Source organism: Xenopus tropicalis, chromosome 1, assembly GCF_000004195.4.
Source record: "Xenopus tropicalis strain Nigerian chromosome 1, UCB_Xtro_10.0, whole genome shotgun sequence".
Lineage (NCBI taxonomy): Eukaryota > Metazoa > Chordata > Amphibia > Anura > Pipidae > Xenopus > Xenopus tropicalis.
In genome coordinates, this window is record NC_030677.2 from 191,192,609 (window position 1) to 191,212,542 (window position 19,934).

Sequence of the window (19,934 nt, forward strand, 5' to 3'; positions counted from 1 at the left end):
CACAGGGAAGGGTGTAGGGCTCACCCACAGGGAAGGGTGTAGGGCTCACCCAGAAACTGCTTTGGTTTGAATCTCTTTTTTTGTACTTTACACCTTGCACCATAATTGATAAATGACCCCTCTTATCCAAACTGAAATCCCTCCATTAATGTGCATAAGGGATTACCAATTCGGAGAGGTGTTAGAACTCAGCACAGCTACTGAAAGCAATCAGTCGCATTCTGAGCAATCGACACATTCGGCAGCCTTGATCAAAGTGTCAACCCATTAAACACTGGAAGTCAGGGAAGGCTTTTTAGTATGTAACAAAAAAAAATTAAAGTATAAAAACAGCCAATAATCCTTCAGGATTTCCCAGTCTGAATTTGAGTAAATCAAACCCTATGTATACTGAACAAATATTTTTTATATGGCATAAAATCAGTGTAACCTTTTTATTAAGCATCATCTTCACATGAAAATAAAAAAAATAAATATATAAAATGACAGTGTTGTAGAGGTGCCGGCATTCGTGCCAGGAGGAGTTTATTGCAGAGTATAAACATAGGCGCTTTGATTCAATCTCTGCCTGTAGTACTGCGTTTGATATCTATATTGAGTGCATTGGTATCAGAACTGCATAGGCTGCTTTGCACATGCTCCGTGTGATGCTCTCTGAGTCCCATAATCATTCATCCATTGAGATCTCTATTTGCTTAAAGCAGCATTCCTGCTTCTAGTGTAGGAGAGGGCTGCAGAGGAGTCTTGCTTTTCAGCTCTGACAAAGCCAATGATTCACACGCCACCAGAATGTCTTCAGCCTCCAGTTTCCATCCACAAATGAGCCCTGGGACTTGCTAAAGGCAGCTGAATCCTAATTCTCAATGCATCCTAGCCCGGGGAATATACATGCTCCTATTTATCCCGGCTGGCCATTAGGCAATATTGAATCCTCATGTGAAAAAAAAGCTGGGCGACCGCTGTAGGCACATGCATTATTGGCTGTGAAACCTCCAGCTCCTTTCTCTGGCAGCCAGACAGATGCTATTTACCTGGTCGTTCTGTAAATAATGAGATAGGCTACCATGGATTTCAGCAACTCGTCTGTGTTTGATCAGCATAAAGGTAAGCCATAAACTGCATGTTGCATGGACCCTTCTAACGTGGCCAGGTTTGGCCAATAATCCACTTATTCTTTTATGTGCCTATTGTATCTCATTTGCCCCCACAAAATGCTGATTATTCCTAGACCGGCTGGTATTTTGACCCACTGTCTGGCAGAAGGCTAATATAATAAGTCAAAGTAATGGCAAGCACATGTGGTCGGGTAGAATGACATTAGCGATATCAACAGTCGTACACCGTAATGTGCTTTCATATATTCATTGTCTCCTTATAACCAGTATTGTCATGTCTTGTTGTACAATAAGCTGCCCATTGCCTGCTGCATAGGTTAAGCCGGGCTGCTGCTGGAATAATTACATTGTGATCATGTAGCACAATATCATCCAATCCCACATTGGGGTCTGTCTACTGAGGTCTGCGAGGGTCGATACTCATTCTCCATTAACTACCACTAAAGTCCATTGTTCCTTAATTATAAACAACAGCACATTTAAGCAAACACATAGCATCAGGCGGTTAATTTCTTTAAAAGGAATTTTTTTTTTAAATTGTATTTATGTGTACATGCTCCCTATTGCCACATAGTGATACAGTATTTAATTGAAATATTTAACATGATATCAGACCTATACATTATAATTTAGATGAGAACGATCCTTTCCCTGTTTCATATTGTACGGGGGAAAAAAAAATTGTGTGCTCGTAGTGGCTTCTAGCAGAATAAACACTACAGCGACCAATCTGACATGTAGCCGTTGCTATGGAAATCCAGACGGAACAAAGCTGCCTTGTGCGGCGCAAGGTTTTCTCTGGATGCTTTGCAGCAATGTGCTGAAACAGGGAATTAAGTTGGTGCAGTTAGCCGTCGCCATGGGGCATTCTGTCAGCCCCCTTCTGTGGCAAAATGCATTGGGTTACAGCGGGTGGGATGTTGTCCTACTCTCATAACTAAGCCACGATTGTGTATACAGGTATGGGATTTGTTATCCAGAAACCCATTATCCAGAAAGCTCCAAATTTTGGGTATGACATCTCCTATAGACTCCATTTTAATCAAATAAAGATACAGTACATTGTACCTGATCCTTATTAAGATATAATTAATCCTTATTGGAGGCAAAACAATTCTGTTGGTTTATTTAATGTTTTTTTTAAGGTAGAGAGATTGAAGTTATGGGCATTCTGGATAACAGGTCCAGTGTCGGACTGAGATGGCAGGGACCCACCAGAAAACCCTGGACCATGGGCCCATTGGCCCAACTCCTTATTATCCTAGTCTCTTTTCTCTACATACTATACTCTATTCTTCCATCTATCAGGCTTCCTTGTTCCCATAAAGAAATAGGGAATGACCATGAAATAGGCTAAATAATTAGAAGCAGGAGGGCCCACTGACACCTGGGCTCATCGGGAGTTTTCCTGGTATCCTGGTGGGTCAGTCCGACACTGAACAGGTCCCATACCTGTACTACCTGTGCATTAGGTATAGAAGCTATAACATTTCCTGGTTCCATAAAATATGTTTGTGACACCTTAGAATTTATTTTTATACCCAGCAAAATTATTTTACACTTTCAGATAAAAACATTTGTTTTGTAAGGCAATGTAAGAGCTAGGTGTTAGCATGATACTAGATGCCCCATATATTAAAATGCAAGTCCACTGTCACTGTGGGTGCAGATTTTAATCTACAGGGGGGCAGTTGAATATTAGAGAGGATACAAAGCAAAGAAGTTTTATTCACTATTACTTGTATTTTTTGTTTTTTTATTTGGATATTTAAGGCAAAGCTAAATATACATTACATTATACAGAACAACAAAAATAAAGAAACTGCCATAGATACAGATTACTTAGTACAGATATGGGATCCGTCATCCAGAAACCTATTATCCAGAAATTTCAGAATTACGGGAATTCCATCTCCAATAGACTCCGTTTTAATCTAATAATTAAAGTTTTTAAAAAATATTTCCTTTTTCTCAGTAATAATAAAACAGTACCTTATATTTGATCCACACTAAAATATAATTAATCCTTATGGGAGGCAAAACTATTCAGCGGTCTTCTTAATGTTTAAATTCATTTTTAGTAGATTTAAGGTATGGAGATGCAAATTATGGAAAGACCCCTTATCCGGAAAGTCCGAGCATTCTGGTTAAAAGGTCCCATTCCTGTACAACTCAGTTTGGAGAGACTAACATGCAGTACTAGGTTACATTTAGCCAGCAAGTTTTGTAGATATACAAAATGATTCATTGAGATGTTACAGGTTGCCCCAATGCTGTATCCCCGGGTATGCATTTAACCAGAGGTCCCATGTTTTGTGGTAAAGTACTATGTCTCCTTGGTTTGGGTACATTAGTTTCCCAAGATAGCAGGTGATGTGCATTCATTTTTCCCATTAAGGTGCCGTTGGGGGTAGTGATTCCTTCCAGATGACAGTGATCATTTTTTCCCCCCAAGTATAGTGCTAAGAGCAGATATTTGTAGGGTTTAACACTTGTTGGCAGCTTGGATGTGATTCCCAGTAGCGTTAGTGGAAGCTTTGCATCTATAAAGGACAAAGCTTTGCAGGACGGTCCCCCAATATAACTTGGGCATGGCCATAGCATGTGTAGCACGGCAGCTGTTTCTGCATTGTATCTTGGGCACCAGGATATATTTTACTCGGGGTTAATTAGGCCCTGTGCAGAATGTTTAGTTGCATAAATCTATACCTGTACTTAGTTGAGACCTTCATAGGGGCTGACAGCGCCTCTTGCCGCATATCATGCATTAGGAGACCGAGGTCTAACTGCCATCTCTCTATTACTTTAATGGGGGGTAGTTGCATATAGCGGGGCACGAAGCTTAGCATATCATTTGAGATAATATTTTCTTTTTGAATTTGACTGAGAGGATGTTATGAATAACACACTAGGCCAGTCTATACACTTGTGCCCAAGGCAAGTACCTCTTGTCCCGGCTCCCACTTGTCCCTTGCCGGTGGGGAAGTCTTCCTGCCACCACCCCTGCTCACTGCTATGGACCACCCCCCCACCCATTCCAGAACTTAGAGCAAGCCAGGGCAGCAGGAGCAGGGTGTACTTTATCATTCTTTTTAGTTGTGCCCTAGGCAGCTGACTACCATAGTTCTGGCCCTGGTGAACTTGCCCCGTTAGTAGCTCCCCATTTTCTTTTCTGCTGATTCACTGAACATGCTCTTGGCTGTCATCATTTTAAAGTGATGATAATAGAGTAATTAGTAATTCAGATTTACATTACACAGCAGGTCAGATACCACTGTATTTTTGAATAATAAGTCCTGCAGCATCAGCTTTCCTTTTAAAGATTTGCGATGACCCCTGAGCTTAGCTTCTCAACAGCAGCCCAGAGCTCACTGAGCATTTGCAGTGCCACTGACACTCAAAAGATGGCCTAAAAAGATCCAAGATGTTGAGTTCCTGTGGACATTTTTTAAGGACAGCCAAGGGCTATGATCCAGGCCTTCAAGGTTGTCACAGGAGCTCCCCATCTTGGATTTTTTTTTTTTAGGAGTGTCAGTGACACTGCACATGCTCAGTGAGCTCTGAGTAGCTGTTGAGAAGCTAAGCTTAGGGGTTGACAAAAATTAGGTTTGTCAGGCATAGAAGCTGATGCTACAGGGCTGATTATTACATTTGATGCAAAATGCACTGTTTTATGAGCTGCCATGTAATGAGAATCTGAATTAATTATTAATCTGCCATGTTTCATGACATTTATATTTTATATATACAGTATATTGTGACATGTAAATTCTATATATACAGTATATTGTTCCATTTATATTCTATATATACAGTATAATGTGCCATTTATATTCTATATATACTGTGTAGTGTGCCATTTATATTATATATATACAGTATATTGTGCCATTTATATTCTATATATACAGTATAATGTGCCATTTATATTCTATAAATACAGTATAATGTGCCACTTATATTCTATATATACAGTATAATGTGCCACTTATATTCTATATATACAGTATAATGGTACATTTATATTCTATATATACAGTATAATGTGCCATTTATATTCTATATATACAGTATAATGTGCCATTTATATTCTATATATACAGTATAATGTGCCATTTATATTCTATATATACAGTATAATGTGCCATTTATATTCTATATATACAGTATAATGTGCCATTTATATTCTATATATACAGTATAATGTGCCATTTATATTCTATATATACAGTATATTGTGCCATTTATATTCTATATATACAGTATATTGTGACATTTATATTCTATATATACAGTATAGTGTGCCATTTATATTCTATATATACAGTATATTGTGACATTTATATTCTATATATACAGTATAATGTGCCATTTATATTCTATATATACAGTATAATGTGCCATTTCTATTCTATATATACAGTATAATGTGCCATTTATATTCTATATATACAGTATAATGTGACATTTATATTCTATATATACAGTATATTGTGCCAATTATATTCTATATATACAGTATAATGCGCCATTTATATTCTATATATACACAGTATAATGTGCCATTTATATTCTATATATACAGTATATTGTGCCATTTATATTCTATATACACAGTATAATGTGCCATTTATATTCTATATATACAGTATAATGTGCCATTTATATTCTATATATACAGTATAATGTGCCATTTATATTCTATATATACAGTATAATGTGCCATTTATATTCTATATATACAGTATGATGTGCCATTTATATTCTATATATACAGTATATTGTGCCATTTATATTCTATATATACAGTATAATGTGCCATTTATATTCTATATATACAGTATATTGTGACATTTATATTCTATATATACAGTATAATGTGCCACTTATATTCTATATATACAGTATAATGTGCCACTTATATTCTATATATACAGTATAATGTGCCACTTATATTCTATATATACAGTATAATGGTACATTTATATTCTATATATACAGTATATTGTGCCATTTATATTCTATATATACAGTATAATGTGTCATTTATATTCTATATATACAGTATAATGTGCCATTTATATTCTATATATACAGTATAATGTGCCATTTATATTCTATATATACAGTATAATGTGCCATTTATATTCTATATATACAGTATAATGTGCCATTTATATTCTATATATACAGTATAATGTGCCATTTATATTCTATATATATACAGTATAATGTGCCATTTATATTCTATATATACAGTATAATGTGCCATTTATATTCTATATATACAGTATAATGTGCCATTTATATTCTATATATACAGTATAATGTGCCATTTATATTCTATATATATATAGTATAATGTGCCATTTATATTCTATATATACAGTATAATGTGCCATTTATATTCTATATATACAGTATAATGTGCCATTTATATTCTATATATACAGTATAATGTGCCACTTATATTCTATATATACAGTATAATGTGCCACTTATATTCTATATATACAGTATAATGTGCCATTTATATTCTATATATACAGTATATTGTGCCATTTATATTCTATATATACAGTATAATGTGCCATTTATATTCTATATATACAGTATAATGTGCCATTTATATTCTATATATACAGTATAATGTGACATTTATATTCTATATATACAGTATAATGTGCCATTTATATTCTATATATACAGTATAATGTGCCATTTATATTCTATATATATACAGTATAATGTGCCATTTATATTCTATATATACAGTATAATGTGCCATTTATATTCTATATATACAGTATAATGTGCCATTTATATTCTATATATATACAGTATAATGTGCCATTTATATTCTATATATACAGTATAATGTGCCATTTATATTCTATATATACAGTATAATGTGCCATTTATATTCTATATATATACAGTATAATGTGCCATTTATATTCTATATATACAGTATAATGTGCCATTTATATTCTATATATACAGTATAATGTGCCATTTATATTCTATATATACAGTATAATGTGCCATTTATATTCTATATATACAGTATAATGTGAGTGGGCCCCTAAGCTCAGGTAAGTGACAGCAGCACAGAGCAGGGAATCAGCAGAAAAGAAGATGGGGGGCTACTGGGGAATCTTTGGGGGCACTTCCCTGCTAAAGGTCTGTTATGCCTTGGGATGGTAAAGAACCCCAAAACATAATGTACAACATTTACAGTATAATTCTTTGCTAAGTTTTAGTTTTCCTTTAAGATCCTTTCCCTATCTGGCTGCATTGATGCCATAGACTAACAGAAACATGTTTGGACAGATAGTCATTGCCTTTAAAGTAAATCTAAAAGCACCATCATTATTTTTAAATCTACAGAAAACAACTGGCAGGGGTTGAAAATAAACAATAACTGGACAATAAACAATAATTCAGTTCAACAATTATTGGCCACAGAATTGTAAATAAATGATCCACAACAGAATTATCCTTTTTAAAAAATATATTTTTGTATCCTTCTTACACTTATTTTCAAACAGATGAAAAACAATGGGTTCAGCTTAGCGGGAGTATTAACTATAATCAGGAAAGTGTTCTCATTTAGCTTCTGTTAGACCACCTGCCTGGGGAACTAGACTTTCTGCCGGAAAAAACAGATTAAACAGTATAAATCTGATATCAGATGTGTCTCCGTTTAATATCTACTTACATAGCAACCAATCTCTGTGTTTAGCAAAAACAAAAGAGAAAAAAAAAAAGAGCAGCCGGATCTATTCGCTACAGTTCTTTTTGTATGGGTTAAATAGAGCAGAAAATGGAGCCTAGTTCTCTGACATTCACCTGAGTGGAAATGCTGCCGCTCCTTTATCTGAAGTGATCGGGAAACAGATCCATAAGAAATTTTTAAAAAATAATCGCAAATAAGGAATAAAATAAAGTTGTTGGTTCAGCCAACTGTGCCTGAAATGCTGATGCTGGGATAATGTATAATCAGCCGGCACATTACATTCAGCCGAGGATAAATGTATATTTAAGGAGAGTCATTATAAGCAAGTACACGCTGCGAGTGAAGACTAATTAGCAGGCCAATTTGGAAGATAAATTAATTTCCCCTCTGCTTTCCAGTGTAATGGACTAATTATCTGTTTTATGGATACAGGTATTAGGGAGCTGATTCATTGCTGAATATTTACTAAAACAGTGGTTTTATCTAATTATCTAATTCACTTCAGGTATTGATATAGAAGGGTGATTATTAGAAGGGGAGTAGTTAGTTCTCCACTGAGCAGCTGGAGTGAATGTTCTATTCTGTATAGGAAAGCCGTCCTCTCTTATTGATATATCGCGCAACTAAATCCAGGGGGGCTGGCATTCTCAGTATTTCACGGCAATAACCACAAAGGAAAAACAGTTATACATGGAATCCAGATTTAAGGGCAAATAATGTGAGAAATAGAAAGTGCAGCTCTTTTACTTGCACTAAAGACTCTGCACTGAACCTTTTCTTTCAGGAAAAATTCTGTTATAAACAGGGTTTGTCTTCCATTTATTTTCAACTAAAAAGGCCCACAGATAACAATGCTACCACTTATTATATACTCCCATATAGATTGTAAGCTCTATGGGGCAGGGACCTCCATCCTCTTGTGTCTTTGACTCTTAACTTATTGCAACTATATATTTTATTTATTTGTATTTATTGTTATACTTTGTATTTAATGTAATGTAACTGTACTTTGCTATTTCTTTAAAGGACTAAATACCAGTACAGGTATGGGACCCATTATCCAAAATGTTCGGGACCTGGGGTTTTCTGGATAAATGGTCTTTCCGTAATTTAGATCTCCACACCTTAAGTCTACTAAAAGATTATTTAAACAGTAAATAAACCCAATAGGTGTGTTTTGCTTCCAATAAGGATTAATTATATCTTAGTTGGGATCAAGTACAGATACTGTTTTATTATTACAGAGAAAAGGGAATCATTTAACCATGAAATAAACCCAATAGGGCTGTTCTGCCCCCAATAAGGGGTAATTATATCTTAGTTGGGATCAAGTACAGGTACTGTTTTATTATTACAGAGAAAAAGGAATCATTTAACCATTAAATAAACCCAATAGGACTGTTCTGCCCCCAATAAGGGGTAATTATATCTTAGTTGGGATCAAGTACAAGGTACTGTTTTATTATTACAGAGAAAAGGGGATCATTTAACCATTAAATAAACCCAATAGGGCTGTTCTGCCCCCAATAAGGGGTAATTATATCTTAGTTGGGATCAAGTACAGGTACTGTTTTATTATTACAGAGAAAAGGGGATCATTTAACCATTAAATAAACCCAATAGGACTGTTCTGCCCCCCAATAAGGGGTGGCAAAAAGCCGCTCCTGGTAACTTTAAGAGCCGAATTTCTGGCAATTGCGCTCTCTGCACTAGCGATCTCACCGCCCCCGGACCCGCTCCTGCGCTCAGAAGGTAAGCGCTGGGGAGCGGGGAGGCGGCATCCAGGAGCCGCCTCAGGTGGCGATATGTCTAGAATCGCCCCTGCATACACTCCAAAACAGATGTGGTAAATTGCAGTTACATATTATAGGTTTATGATCCCTTATCTGGAAAAGGTACAGAAAGGTATAATGAATAATGTAACTTCTATTGGAAATTATAAGGATACAATAAGTCACTATGGAGTTCCAGGACCATATGAAGGTATGAGGCTGAAGGTCAAGTGTTTTTATACAGGTCATGGGACTCCAAGGTGAATTCTAAGCATATCATTTAGAGCATATTCAGGTCTCTTGTGTATATTATAAGCAAATAATAATTCTAATTTTTAAAAATGATTTCCTTTTTTTCTGTAATAATAAAACAGTAACTTGTACTTGAAGGTAACTGAAATGCAAGAATTCATATTGGTGACAAAACAATCCTGTTGGGTTTTTTTCATGTTTAAATGATTTTTAGAAGACTTAGGTATTGAGATCCAAATTATGGAAATATCCCTTATCTGGAAAAACCCAGGTCACAAGCATTCTGGATAGTAGATCCAAAGCCAGTATACATCACCTAGAAACAAAACAAATGTTTCGATCTTAATATTACTCTGGATTAACATCAAAACACTATTCAATATGTACATAGTAACATAGTAACATAGTAAGTTGGGTTGAAAAAAGACATACGTCCATCACGTTCAACCATAATGCCTATATATAACCTGCCTAACTGCCAGTTGATCCAGAGGAAGGCAAAAAACCCCATCTGAAGCCTCTCTAATTTGCTGCAGAGGGGAAAAAATTCCTTCCTGACTCCAAGATGGCAATCGGACCAGTCCCTGGATCAACTAGTACTAAGAGCTATCTCCCATAACCCTGTATTCCCTCACTTGTACTGAGAGCTATCCCCCCTACCCCTGTATTCCCTCACTTGTACTGAGAGCTATCCCCCCTACCCCTGTATTCCCTCACTTGTACTGAGAGCTATCTCCCCTACCCCTGTATTCCCTCACTTGTACTGAGAGCTATCCCCCCTACCCCTGTATTCCCTCACTTGTACTGAGAGCTATCCCCCCTACCCCTGTATTCCCTCACTTGTACTGAGAGCTATCTCCCATAACCCTGTATTCCCTCACTTGTACTGAGAGCTATCTCCCCTACCCCTGTATTCCCTCACTTGTACTGAGAGCTATCCCCCCTACCCCTGTATTCCCTCACTTGTACTGAGAGCTATCTCCCATAACCCTGTATTCCCTCACTTGTACTGAGAGCTATCCCCCCTACCCCTGTATTCCCTCACTTGTACTGAGAGCTATCTCCACTACCCCTGTATTCCCTCACTTGTACTGAGAGCTATCCCCCCTACCCCTGTATTCCCTCACTTGTACTGAGAGCTATCCCCCCTACCCCTGTATTCCCTCACTTGTACTGAGAGCTATCTCCCATAACCCTGTATTCCCTCACTTGTACTGAGAGCTATCTCCCCTACCCCTGTATTCCCTCACTTGTACTGAGAGCTATCCCCCCTACCCCTGTATTCCCTCACTTGTACTGAGAGCTATCTCCCATAACCCTGTATTCCCTCACTTGTACTGAGAGCTATCCCCCCTACCCCTGTATTCCCTCACTTGTACTGAGAGCTATCTCCCCTACCCCTGTATTCCCTCACTTGTACTGAGAGCTATCCCCCCTACCCCTGTATTCCCTCACTTGTACTGAGAGCTATCCCCCCTACCCCTGTATTCCCTCACTTGTACTGAGAGCTATCTCCCATAACCCTGTATTCCCTCACTTGTACTGAGAGCTATCTCCCCTACCCCTGTATTCCCTCACTTGTACTGAGAGCTATCCCCCCTACCCCTGTATTCCCTCACTTGTACTGAGAGCTATCTCCCATAACCCTGTATTCCCTCACTTGTACTGAGAGCTATCTCCCATACCCCTGTATTCCCTCACTTGTACTGAGAGCTATCTCCCATACCCCTGTATTCCCTCACTTGTACTGAGAGCTATCCCCCCTACCCCTGTATTCCCTCACTTGTACTGAGAGCTATCTCCCCTACCCCTGTATTCCCTCACTTGTACTGAGAGCTATCCCCCCTACCCCTGTATTCCCTCACTTGTACTGAGAGCTATCCCCCCTACCCCTGTATTCCCTCACTTGTACTGAGAGCTATCTCCCATAACCCTGTATTCCCTCACTTGTACTGAGAGCTATCTCCCCTACCCCTGTATTCCCTCACTTGTACTGAGAGCTATCCCCCCTACCCCTGTATTCCCTCACTTGTACTGAGAGCTATCTCCCATAACCCTGTATTCCCTCACTTGTACTGAGAGCTATCCCCCCTACCCCTGTATTCCCTCACTTGTACTGAGAGCTATCTCCCCTACCCCTGTATTCCCTCACTTGTACTGAGAGCTATCCCCCCTACCCCTGTATTCCCTCACTTGTACTGAGAGCTATCCCCCCTACCCCTGTATTCCCTCACTTGTACTGAGAGCTATCTCCCATAACCCTGTATTCCCTCACTTGTACTGAGAGCTATCTCCCCTACCCCTGTATTCCCTCACTTGTACTGAGAGCTATCCCCCCTACCCCTGTATTCCCTCACTTGTACTGAGAGCTATCTCCCATAACCCTGTATTCCCTCACTTGTACTGAGAGCTATCCCCCCTACCCCTGTATTCCCTCACTTGTACTGAGAGCTATCTCCCCTACCCCTGTATTCCCTCACTTGTACTGAGAGCTATCCCCCCTACCCCTGTATTCCCTCACTTGTACTGAGAGCTATCTCCCCTACCCCTGTATTCCCTCACTTGTACTGAGAGCTATCCCCCCTACCCCTGTATTCCCTCACTTGTACTGAGAGCTATCTCCCATAACCCTGTATTCCCTCACTTGTACTGAGAGCTATCTCCCCTACCCCTGTATTCCCTCACTTGTACTGAGAGCTATCTCCCCTACCCCTGTATTCCCTCACTTGTACTGAGAGCTATCTCCCCTACCCCTGTATTCCCTCACTTGCTAAGAATCCATCCAGCCCCTTCTTAAAGTTATATAATGTATCAGCCAGCACGACTGATTCGGGGAGGGAATTCCAGAACTTCACAGCTCTCACAGTAAAAAATCCTTTCCGAATGTTTAAATGGAACCTCCCTTCTTCTAAACGGAGTGGGTGCCCTCGTGTCCGTTGGAAGGACCTACTGGTAAATAAAACATTAGAAAGGTTATTATATGATCCCTTTATATATTTATACATAGTTATCATGTCACCTCTTAAGCGCCTCTTCTCCAGTGTAATCAGACCCAACTTGGCCAGTCTTTCTTCATAACTGAGACTTTCCATACCCTTTACCAGTTTAGTTGCCCTTCTCTGGACCCTCTCTAGCTCAATAATGTCCCGTTTGAGCACTGGAGACCAAAACTGAACAGCATATTCTAGATGGGGCCTTACCAGTGCTCTGTAAAGGGGAAGAATAACCCCCTCCTCCCGTGAATCTATACCCCTTTTAATACAGCTCAAAACCTTGTTTGCCCTTGCAGCTGCTGCCTGGCATTACTTGCTACAGCCAAGTTTATTATCTACAAGGACTCCAAGGTCCTTCTCCATTATGGATTTGCCTAGTGCAGTCCCATTAAGGGTATACGGGGCTTGCATATTTTTACATCCCAGGTGCATGACCTTACATTTATCCACATTAAATCTCATCTGCCTTTTAGCTGCCCAGATTGCCAGTTGGCCAAGATCCTGCTGCAGGGATGTCACATCCTGGATAGAATTGACTGGTCTGCAGAGTTTTGTGTCATCTGCAAACACTGATACATTACTCATAATACCCTCCCCTAAGTCATTTATGAACAAGTTAAACAGAAGTGGACCCAGTACAGAACCCTGAGGGACCCCACTGAGGACCTTATTCCAAGTAGAGAATGTGCCATTAACAACCACCCTCTGTACCCGATCCTGTAGCCAGTTTTCTATCTATGTGCAAACGGCTTCACTAAGACCAACAGACCTTAGTTTAGAAAGCAGTCGTTTGTGGGGAACGGTATCAAATGCTTTGGCAAAATCCAAATAGATTATATCTACTGCATCCCCACTGTCCAGCTTCTTACTTACTTCATCATAAAAAGCAATTAAATTGGTCTGACATGACCTGTCCTTCATAAAGCCATGCTGATTACTGCTCATAATGGCATTCTCCACTACATAATTTTGTATGTGATCCCTTAACAAGCCTTCAAATAACTTGCCCACCACGGATGTCAAACTTACAGGCCTATAATTGCCAGGCTGAGATCTTACTCCCTTTTTAAATATGGGAATGACATTCGCCTTCATCCAATCCCTAGGTACCATACCTGATGAAAGAGAGTCTGAGAATATCAGAAACAAGGGCCACTGCAATTCTGCCCCTAGCTCTCTCAGTACCCGAGGGTGTATTCCATCTGGCCCAGGTGCCTTGTTTACATTTATCGTGTGTAACCCTTTAAGCACCATATCCTGTGCCAACCACTGTGTAGTTGGAGCTGAGGCAACAGTGCAGCTATTGGGTGGGACTTGGCCCTCTGGCTCCTCTACTGTATACACAGAAGAAAAGAACTGGTTAAGCACATCTGCCTTTTCTGTATCCGCTGTAACCATATTGCTACTATAACTCAATGGGGCCACACCCTCAACCTGCATCTTTTTACTATTAATATACTTAAAAAACTTTTTGGGGTTAGTCTTGGCCTCGGCCGCGACGCGCTCCTCATTTTCTATCTTTGCGTTACGGATTGCTGTTTTACAACACTTGTTACAGTGTTTATATTCATTAAACACAGCTACTGTCCCCTCTGACTTATATTTCTTAAAAGCTTTCCTTTTTCTCCCTATTAACTTCTTTACCTCAGAGTTAAGCCACATAGGGTGATTCTTAACACTTCTACTTTTTCTTATTAATGGAATAAATTGTACTGTATATATATACACTCACCTAAAGGATTATTAGGAACACCATACTAATACCCTTCTCTGACCTCTAGCATCAACAAGGCATTTTCGCCCATAGGACTGCCGCATACTGAGTAACATACGCAGTAACTGAGCAGATTGTGAAATATATGCATTGAAGCAACTGCCATGTGATTGGTTGATTAGATAATTGCATTAATGAGAAATTGAACAGGTGTTCCTAATAAACCTTTAGGTGAGTGTATATATATATATATATATACAGTACCTATGAGATCAATTGATGTCACTTGAGTGTTTTTTGAATTTTTGCAATTTCAGTTTATACTTTTCACTTACACAATGGTCCTTGATAAAGGGCCCAAGAGGGACCTAAACGTTGGATCACATGGTGAATAACAAGAACATATTGATGTGACCTGGTGTGCTGGTCCTTCTTATAGGTATTTACATGTGTGGATCCAGCACCCAATTATTGGACTGGTTTAGAGTGCGGACACACAATTTATTATATATATATATAAACGCAATTTACTTCGTCTGTTCTCCATAACCTTTTTATTTGTTTTCATTTTTTCTTCTATTCTCATTATAACCAAAGGTTTCTGGTCTTCAGTACTTGGTGCATTTCTTCTGGACATAAGCCTGAGGCTGGCATGACACTATTATAGGCTAGGGTGGTGTAAGGCTATAGGCAGGTTTCAGCCTATCACAGCTTTGCAGTAACCCTTTGTGCTCCAAAGCTAGTGTATTGCATCTGCCTATATGTATTCACTACAGTAAAGGACAAGTAAAGGACAAACAGTTCTTGGTAACATCTTTATGGCATCATCTAATAAAAAAATCCTTATAGATATATATAACTGTCAAAATGAAAAAATCACTGTCACTCGACAATGCTTACTATAAAGTTTTATTTAAAAAAAACAACTTTGTAAAGGTCTCACTCTTTCATATGTTAAGTCCCCATTATTTATAGTGATGTATTTTGTAGTGAATAGAACACCCCCAAAAATTCCAGTGAAATAAACTTACCCAACCTTATAATCTAAAAATATATTTTTAGACTGATAGAAACATTCTGAGCCTTAGTCCCTACTTTAGGCCTCACTTGTGAGTGTTTGAGTGGAAATCTGTTGATCCGGATGGCCATGGTCTATAGTTTAAACTATCTTTACGTTCATAAAAATGGATTAGTATTTGTACTCGCAACCCACACTCTTTGATTTTGATATTTGCCTTCAACAAATGCAATGATCAAGGTATGGAATTTTCACTATAGGGCTGATTTATCAATGTTCAAATTACATTTTTTTTGCCCCAAACCCGCCAAATTTGAATTATGCACAAATTCGATACATTGTAGTTTTTTGTATTCAAATTTTTTTTCAACTACTTTATTAAGCACAAATTTTGTGAGTTTGGTAAAATTTGTGTTTATTCAATTGAAAAAAAAACTTTAAAATTCTCGCCGTGTACTGCACTAAGGTATACAGAAATAACATAACAAAGCTGATGTATGATCAGAAAAGTGCCAAACCATGTGTAATGTTCAACAGGGACTAGAGACAGGAGGAAAAGTTATAGAAGGGCAAAAAAAGAAAAATTGACATGCAGTACAGGTATGGGATCCCTTAGCCGGAAACCCGTTATCCAAAGAGCTCTGAATTATGGAAAGTCCAGGAACTGTTTTTTTTATGCTTGTGTTGCTTCACAACTCGTTTTACATTTGAACTTGGATCAGGTTGGGGACCCCTGATCTACACAATCCTGTTTAATTACTCATTTATTTCTAGACTAGAGGAACTTCTAGCATTAATATGACCCTTAATTTCCACTAAAAATCTGTTTTCAAAGTCCTGTCTAGTCTCAAGCAGTAAGTTTTCAAAATACAATCAAACAAGTTTTCACAATACAATACTATCCATGGAACTTGGAGAAGATCCTTCGCTTAAAGGAACAGTAACACCAAAAAATGAAAGAGCTTTAAAGTAATAAAAATATAATGCACTGTTGCCCTGCACTGGTAAAACTGGTGTGTTTGCTACAGTAACACTACTATAATTTATATAATAAGCTGCTGTGTAGCCATGGGGGCAGCCATTCAAGCTGGAAAAATGGAGAAAAGGCACAGGTTACATAGCAGATAACAGATAAGTTCTGTAGAATACAATAGTGTTTTATCTGTTATCTGCTATGTGCCTGTGCCTTTTCTCCTTTGAATGGCTGCCCCCATGGCTACATAGCAGCTTATTTATATAAATTATAGTAGACTTTCTGAAGTAAACACACCAGTTTTACCAGTGCAGGGCAGCAGCACATTATATTTTAGTTACTTTTATATACTTTCATTTTTTGGTGTTACTGTTCCTTTAAGGGTGAAGACACACAGAGCTACTTAGTAGCAGCTACTTGTCATGGCTTGTAAACACCAGAAAATCCCCTGCCATAGACAATACTGAGATTTGCCTCTGCTAAAACACACGTAGAGACAGTTATCAGTAAATGATCAGCATTGTCTATTTCTGTAGCCGTGACAAGTAGCTGCTTTTACTAGCTCTGTGTGTCTTCACCCTAAATTGCGTCCCTTGAGTGGCCCTCAAGGCAATGCCACTTTCTTGCAATCCCCCTTGTCTTACAGGCCAGATCTGACAGATATTTTTCTGTATGATGTTGGCGACTTGTAACTGACCTAGTTTCGGACATAAAGCAAAGTAACGTTCTCTTACTCAAGCAGATTTATATTTAGATGACACCGAGGGATTATATACATAAACTATTAATATCCTGGTTTATATGTTGAAGAGTTTAATGTTTTTAATCCTGTTAGTGCTAATGGGCAAATGTATCTTGTTAGCACAGAAATAATTAATATTATGGACTATGTGCTTCTAATTAAACCTGTTTGTGCTCTCATTGTTCTTGGAAGGGTGATTATGCTTTAATACGAAGGTTCCTAGTGGTGCAATTAACCTTGGCTTTGGGTAATTTACATTTGTTATTATCAGTTACTGAATTATTGTAATTGGTAAATACTATCTAATTCTCTCTTCTAATATAGGTTCAAGATTGCTCCATCAGGATTCAGTCAGGAATAAGCAGGCATATGTTTGGGGGGGGCAGCATTCACTATTTATGCTCAGAGATAATACATAATATATATTGCGGGTAGCTAGATAGAATGACAGCCAGAGATATATATAGATATGTGGCATGACATGTATGTTAATATCATTAAATGGGCTAAACTCCAAGCTAACCATCAATTCTGGGAGACTAAATGGCTACAAACAAATGGAACACAGCTCAGAAACCCTAACACTGTAGCACTGGATTGGAAGGAAGGTGAAAAAAGGTGTTTTCAAGTTATAAAGCAATTTTAATAAATGTATAGATTATTCTGGCAGGGGAGGATGTAATGACCAATATCTTTTCAAAGGGAGTGACTTCCTAATGGACCGGGGAAGTGTTATACATGTTGGACAAATGCCATCTTCTGAACCCAAATAAAAGCAAAACAGTGGATTTGTAAAAGTGATGGTGGGCCCCTAGGCCTGGTGGGCCTTTGGTAATTGCCCCTTTTGCCCATTTATTAAATGGCCCTGTCTAATCTAGATTAAATTATAAGTGACTCGTGATGAGCTAAATTTTTCAGCAGGTGTGGATTTGAGGCTAAATTCCAAATTTTGCCACCAGCAAATATTTTGTTGCCACAAAAATAGACTCCAGTGTAATTTGCACAAAAAAGTCACCATAACAAAACACCCATAGACTCCAACAAATTTTGCTTGAAAAAAAGTCAATAGGACAGAAAAAATTTACCCTGGAAAAACAGTCATTTGCTTGAAAAATGTGACTGCGAAAAAGCAGAAGCCACGAAAAAGGTCTGCATGGAACCCACCCATTGATTTCAATGGATTTCGCAAATTCTGGCAACAAAGTTGCTCTTAATTACTTGCCAGCCATATACAGGACATTTTTTCTAGTTAACTGTATGATCACTGGTCAGTGTGTGACCCCATTTGTGAGTGTATGAAGTCATCAACATCAACCAAACATAGCATGGACCAACCAGGGTCGGACTGGGGTGGCGGGGCACCCAGGATCGCTGCCTGTCTGGAATCTGAGGCCTCCCCCTGTAATTACTTTGCAGTGGCCACAAAAGGGCTGGAGGGAGAAGGTACTAAGCGGGACAGGAGGTATGTGGTGGGGTGTTAGGAGGGAGTTTGCAATAATGGAGTTAGCAACCTTGAGGCACAGTGGGCCCTAGACCCTCCAGCTCCATAGAAATCCAACTTATTGATCTGCAAGCAGATTGGATCAGTGCAACCATGACCAATCTCTAACTGTTCTGCAACGGGAAATGGTGATGCCTGTCTGTTTCCTCTTTTATAATTATTTAAAAAGGATTGGTGGTCCAAAGCACCATAGATTTTAGTAATGCAGAGTATTAAATGGTTACTCTATACCAAGTAGACACAGCCATGAATAAACTAATAACCACATCTAAACAGAAGATAAACCCTGTTGAAAAAAAATCTTCATATTCCATTTATTTACCCTTAAGTAGCCTAAAGTAGGCCCTTAATATAAAATAAAATTTAGTTATAATGAACTCATCTTTCCAGCATAGCAAAAAAAATCTATTTGTGCACCGATGGACTCAAATCTAATAAACCATCTCGACCAAAATAATTTCAACACCGAAGCGATGAACTTCATATACATAAACGGATGTCAAAAGTCATTGTGGCTGTCAGCACAGCCGTATAACAACAAGTATTATGCTCCAAGTAACAATTCTGTTTGATACAAATTGTGTAATAGATTGAAGTAAATAATATTTGAATGTATATGGAATCTTTTTATCTCAAGCCCTACAGGGCCTTCATGGGCAATGAGCAATGGAAAGCCAGATAATTGCATTATTCAGACACGCTCGCTGCGTAAGGAAATCACCAGCGATAACTGAAGCTGTTTCTGCAAGTAGAATCAAAACATACTGAATGCAAAACAACAATCATAAGGGGTCATTCACGACCACAAGTGAGCGCCATGTTTTTTGCTAGTAATGCAGCATTTTTTCCCATCATTTCCACTAACTTTATTCTATCTTTCTCACTGCTGGGAATAAATGAAACACAAGAACTTGAAAAAGGTAGAAAAGAGTTAATGCTCTGTGCAAAGCGCCCAATCAGGTCAAGGACCACAGGGAAAAATCCAGATAGCCTGACAGGCCAATCCGGCACCGGCAAAACCTTGAATAAATGTGACCCACGTCTTTTTTTCTACCATCTGTATACAAATTAAAGTACAAATATGATTTAGTAAAGTAACAAGTGATAATAAAAAG

General features: G+C 38.3%; 1 protein-coding gene across 2 annotated transcripts in view; it reads left to right on the forward strand.

Moving 5' to 3' along the window:
* Positions 1 to 670: 670 nt before the first annotated feature.
* Positions 671 to 19,934, forward strand: part of ankrd55 (ankyrin repeat domain 55) — a 53,528-nt gene continuing 34,264 nt past the window's right edge. The window contains exon 1 of one of the 2 annotated variants that reach the window (XM_012966126.3): positions 671 to 1,104. In XM_012966126.3, coding sequence (XP_012821580.1) covers positions 1,065 to 1,104 — 40 coding nt within the window. In that variant the 5' untranslated portion in view covers positions 671 to 1,064. 2 annotated transcript variants of the gene reach the window in all.